Source organism: Galeopterus variegatus, unplaced genomic scaffold, assembly GCF_000696425.1.
Source record: "Galeopterus variegatus unplaced genomic scaffold, G_variegatus-3.0.2 Scaffold1226, whole genome shotgun sequence".
Classification (NCBI taxonomy): domain Eukaryota; kingdom Metazoa; phylum Chordata; class Mammalia; order Dermoptera; family Cynocephalidae; genus Galeopterus; species Galeopterus variegatus.
In genome coordinates, this window is record NW_007727337.1 from 219,895 (window position 1) to 225,738 (window position 5,844).

The following is a 5,844-nucleotide window of genomic DNA, read 5'->3' on the forward strand; positions in this document are numbered from 1 at the left end:
ATCAAAATGACTTTAGGAAGAGTACATACATTGCAAGCTGCCAGGGTTTTTTTTTTTTTTTTTTTTTTTGGCATTGCTGGTATGGGGATCTAAACCCTCGACGCTGGTGTTATAACACTGTACTCTAACCAGCTGAGCAAACCGGTCAGCCCTGACAGATGTTTACAAGAAAAATTTTTTAAAAAGGCACAGTAAAAAGACTTATCACTCCAGGGGCTGGCCAGTTAGTTAGTTGGTTAGAATGTGGCGTTGTAATACCAAGGTCAATGGTTTAGATCCCCGTACATGCCAGCCATAAACAAACACAAAAAGATAGCTAATTCTGAATACAACTCAAATGCCCTTCCACTTGTGAATAGGTAAACAAACTATGGGATGGAATACTATTCAGCAATAAAAAGGAATAAGCTATTGATAAATGCAAGAAAATGGATTACTCTCAAATACGTTATGCTAAATCAAAGAAGCCAGACTCAACGGCTGTACACTATTTAATTACATGTATATGATGTTCTGGAAAAGACAAAACTATATGGACAGAAAGCAGATTAACGGTTTCCAGAGGCTGGGGTTAAAGGAAGGGGACACAAGGGAACTTCTCAGGATGATGGCATGTTCTGTATCTTGGCTGTGGTGGTGGTTATATGACTGTATGTGTTTATCGAAATTCAAAGAACTATATGTATAACCAAAAGGGTGACTTTTACTACATATAAATTATACTTTAAAAAAAACCTGACCAAAAAAAAGCATTTATACCATAATTCTATTATTTGCAGAACTGTTTGTTACACTAGCCTTCATAATATTAAACAAAACAAAACAAAATCCTTCAAGAATGATATTAATTTTATTTGATTCCATTCAGGCTATGAGTGTTAAGAAAAGTAAATTCCTATTTGGGAATTCTCTCATATCTTGGAGCAGTGTGAATTAAAAACAGAATGTCCACTTTGTCATCTCCACATTTTATGAGGGGAAAAAACCCTCCAAATCATGTACGATATCTGTGATAATTCATTTTTTATATTGACAAAGAATATAGTGGATATGAATTAAAAGAAAAAAACTGTTAAGGAAAAATTAGGTACTTCTCCAAAGTCTTGCCCCTCCACTGGCCTTGACAAAGTACTTGCTAAGGGAGTCTAGTGAACACAAAGTCTCTTGACAGCAGGAGCAATCTAGCAGGAGACAGTGCTGAGAAAGTAATATTCTTGCACTGCACTGTCAGAGTTTTAAAAACTACATAGTGATAATTAATAACATAACAACAATTAATTTTAAAATAAAGTTTCAGATTTACTGATATGTTTCTGAAGTTCTCTCATGATGCCCTTGCAGAGCACTCATTTTAACGCCAACTATTGTACCAAACTGTGCTGTGGAACCCTCTAGCAGTCGCCCATCTCAGCCACCTATGGGTCTATGTGTGTGTTTGTTGGGGAGGGGAGTGGGCTAGGGGAGAGGGGGGTTGGCTCTGGCTATGGTTTTTTTTTCTTCTTTTTAAAAATTTTGTCAATATACAACGTAGCTGATTTTCACATCCCTTTACCAATCCCTCCTTTCCATCCTCCCTCTTCCCCATCGCATCATATCTGTTCACTTGTCTTAACAAGTTCATATAGCCCTTTAAGATCTAATAAAAACTGCTTTCTAAAAAGCAGTTAGTGACACAAAGAAATAGTTTCTGTATAAGGGAAAGCTAAGCAAAAGCTTTAGTTTATAACCCTAACAGAGGGAATGAATAACAGCCTTTCCCTGCTTACCATAAAGAAAACATAGATTGAAAACGTACTCTGGCTTTTTCAAAGGCTGCCCTTAAATATGTTCACACAGGATGATGTTCATACGTTTGTGCTGATGGACAGAAGTGGGGAGCAGTGAAGATGAACACCACCCTGTGCTCTTACTTTCCAAACGGGCTGCCCCTGCAGAGCAGTGGCACCACTTGAAGCCACGGGACACTAGTCAGCTTGCTGGTGGTCCACAAAAGGCTGCCCCACTCTCCACCCCCTCCTCCCTTGTTATTAACAAAGACCTGCTTGGCCAAGCCAGAGGAAGAGTTGGTCTTCTTGATCTCTGAGGAAATGGTGCAGGAAGCACATGTTGTGTCTGTGTCTCAGGGGATCTCCAGTGCCAGCACAGTGCCTGGCCCTTGCAAGATCTCAGTGTGAACTTGCAGAGTGTAAGCAGACAGGTGGGTAAAAATACTGCCAGGGTCATCAGTGGGTGTTGTCATCTTAACGCTGGCCAAATATTTTGAGTACAAGATAAAGAAGCACTGATACCCCATATTATGCTCTTTAGAAATAATATGCCCCCTTAATTAAATGAAATTCCCTTGACAAAAGGACACCTTTGTATTTTTAAGACTTAGTTCCTTTCCCATGAACACACGGTTAACATGAGAGCCTGTGACAGTACTGTCCTATGATTTCGGTTGATGCTGTGGGTCTGCTTGCATTCAGGAATGAGAATTAACTACTCTTTCCACTGCAGATTCAGAGCACATTTTTTATCAGGAGATCAGTTCTTACTGAACACAAGAAGTATCCATCTGGAAGAAAGATGGAAGGTAAAGGTGGTATTGATCAAGTTCTCCACTGAAGACAGCAAAAGCCTGGCGCTTTAACAGCATGGCTTTCTGCTCAAAACTGGAGAACAGTTTTAAAGAACTGCTCTGCATGTCTAGAATAAATATAGCAAATAAGTTACACTTAGTGAGAAAGCCACGATTAGAGGTAAGTGATAAGATGTTCATGCTAGTGTAATTCCTGTCTTCCCTGGTGAAAAATCATGGTCTTGATTAAGTAAGGGCATGTGATTATTATTCCCATGTGTATTTTTAAAAATACTAATTTCTTGGGCCGGCCCGTGGCTCACTCGGGAGAGTGCGGTGCTGATAACACCAAGGCCCCGGGTTCGGATCCCATATAGGGATGGCCGGTTCGCTCACTGGGTGAGCGTGGTGCTGACAACACCAAGTCAAGGGTTAAGATCCCCTTACCGGTCATCTTTAAAAAAAAAAAAAAATAAAAATACTAATTTCTTTAATGATACTTAATGATAGGGCATTAAAGAATATATGAGGTATAGAAAAGTACTTGTAATAAATTATGGAAAACTTATTACTTTCAACACAAATGTCAGCATGTGAACCTAGCTGCTTTCAGCAGTATTTCTCTATAATAAAGCTGTAAAAAAGGCTGTCAAGGCATTCTTGTCAGTAGACTGCAACTGGGAAGACTCTTTCATTTAGTCCTGACGTTGTGTACATCACATTACAGTCTGCAGCTTAGGGAGCACCATAAAAGGTTTGAGGAGGGTTCTGAAATACGTGGTAGAAGCTGATTAAGATGGCATTGGCCTTTTCAAGTGTGACTTACGTGCAAGTAACATAGAACTTACTCATTAAATCTTTAAACATGGTTTTCTCATGAGTCAGAAGATGGTCAATAATGGACTTCCAACTGGATATTACAAAAAGCAAAATTAGTTAAATATGCAATGCATGATAGTCTGACTAAAACATTAAGGAAATAATATAGCCCTTTAAGATCTAATAAAAACTGCTTTCTAAAAAGCAGTTAGTGACACAAAGAAATAGTTTCTGTATAAGGGAAAGCTAAGCAAAAGCTTTAGTTTATAACCCTAACAGAGGGAATGAATAACGGCCTTTCCCTGCTTACCATAAAGAAAACATAGATTGAAAACGTACTCTGGCTTTTTCAAAGGCTGCCCTTAAATATGTTCACACAGGATGATGTTCATACGTTTGTGCTGATGGACAGAAGTGGGGAGCAGTGAAGATGAACACCACCCTGTGCTCTTACTTTCCAAACGGGCTGCCCCTGCAGAGCAGTGGCACCACTTGAAGCCACGGGACACTAGTCAGCTTGCTGGTGGTCCACAAAAGGCTGCCCCACTCTCCACCCCCTCCTCCCTTGTTATTAACAAAGACCTGCTTGGCCAAGCCAGAGGAAGAGTTGGTCTTCTTGATCTCTGAGGAAATGGTGCAGGAAGCACATGTTGTGTCTGTGTCTCAGGGGATCTCCAGTGCCAGCACAGTGCCTGGCCCTTGCAAGATCTCAGTGTGAACTTGCAGAGTGTAAGCAGACAGGTGGGTAAAAATACTGCCAGGGTCATCAGTGGGTGTTGTCATCTTAACGCTGGCCAAATATTTTGAGTACAAGATAAAGAAGCACTGATACCCCATATTATGCTCTTTAGAAATAATATGCCCCCTTAATTAAATGAAATTCCCTTGACAAAAGGGCACCTTTGTATTTTTAAGACTTAGTTCCTTTCCCATGAACACACGGTTAACATGAGAGCCTGTGACAGTACTGTCCTATGATTTCGGTTGATGCTGTGGGTCTGCTTGCATTCAGGAATGAGAATTAACTACTCTTTCCACTGCAGATTCAGAGCACATTTTTTATCAGGAGATCAGTTCTTACTGAACACAAGAAGTATCCATCTGGAAGAAAGCAGGGTCCAAAAACAACTCCAGCACTTCTTTTTTCCAGGCTCGTTTTGTGTAGGCATAGCCGCTCAGGGCACTCAGTAGCTGGGCGCCGGCCCGGAAGCTGGGGGCGTTGTAGGCGCTACATGGGGGTGGGAAAACAGAAGCGTCAGGGTCAAAGGCTGTACAAGCAAAACCACATGATTCAATTCTCAAAACATATTTTTCTGCGCAGCATGGGATGAAATGGAGAGGATGACATTACCTGTGATTGCGTAAGTAAGGAAAAACGTAATAAAGCAGACGGGAGATTAATGGCACTGCTTTCTCCTTCTCATCACTTCGGTAAACCATGTCCAGGAGAGAAGCCAGCACCTGAAAGAAAAACACTGTAAGGAAACAGAACCCAGTGAAGCGAATGACAGTACGAATGACAGTACGAACTGTAGTCCTCAAAGCATAACCAACAGAGAAAACTCCACGGCGCACCTTGGGGATGTCTGAGCTCACCTGGGAGGTGCAGCCCACACCAAGTGGCACCTGAGAATGAGTGAACACCTTCACAGCCATTCAGGACAGCATGAGGAATGGCGAGTCAGGTGTGCACTTACCTCTGCCAGGAGAAAGAGGGCTTGCACGCTGTACACCGAAGGGGTAGATGCTGACACCATTGCTGAGGTTCCAGCAGCATCTGGACAGAGAGAGGCTTTCACTGTGGCAGACAGGTCACCATTTACTACCCCCAAAACATCACATGAACGTGAGTCACGAGCTCCTGCCTTTCATACTGATTGTGAATACATATCTCAGGTATGCTTCTCTGTTCACATTCAATGTCAGCAACTCCAGATATTCTGATAAAATAAATTAGCACCGACTCACTATCTCCCTCCCTGTTTCTATTCTTATCATTTCTGGAACTTCAGTATCCCCTTAGATGATCTAACATCCTGGCCTCTATGCCCCTTGACCTCTTCTCTTCCAACAATTTTTCATTCTGCTTCAGCTTAGCCACTAATTCTCACCGCCACACTCTTGACCTAACTAACTTTCAAAACCAACATGTCAAAAATCTCGGTTTCCAGCATCCTACTCTGACTACTATTTAGGCATTTTCCTGAATCTGTGTACAGGCGTCCAATCCCCTGAGTCTATCACCTTAATATCCAGCAGCTCCCGAGGCCCTTCACTCCCCCCACCTCCCCACCCACCCCATGGTCTACCATCTACCTGGCAAACGCCTTAACTCTTTTTGTTTCTCTCTCCCTCCAATGCCCTCCCCTAGAAAAACACAGTGCTGGCTAAACCCAATGATCTGTCTATGCAGTTCTGTGTACTTAAACGTTTTGAAGAAAACTATACCACTATGCAACTGATCT

General features: G+C 41.8%; 1 protein-coding gene across 1 annotated transcript in view; it reads right to left on the reverse strand.

Annotated features, from left to right (window-relative positions):
- Nucleotides 1–5,844, reverse strand: part of DOPEY2 (dopey family member 2) — a 114,516-nt gene that overhangs the window by 10,817 nt on the left and 97,855 nt on the right. The window contains exons 27-31 of the mRNA XM_008575721.1: nucleotides 5,077–5,156; nucleotides 4,731–4,840; nucleotides 4,461–4,607; nucleotides 3,409–3,470; nucleotides 2,571–2,688 (exon numbers count right to left, since the gene is read on the reverse strand). Coding sequence (XP_008573943.1) covers nucleotides 2,571–2,688; nucleotides 3,409–3,470; nucleotides 4,461–4,607; nucleotides 4,731–4,840; nucleotides 5,077–5,156 — 517 coding nt within the window. The remainder of the gene's footprint in view (nucleotides 1–2,570; nucleotides 2,689–3,408; nucleotides 3,471–4,460; nucleotides 4,608–4,730; nucleotides 4,841–5,076; nucleotides 5,157–5,844) is intronic.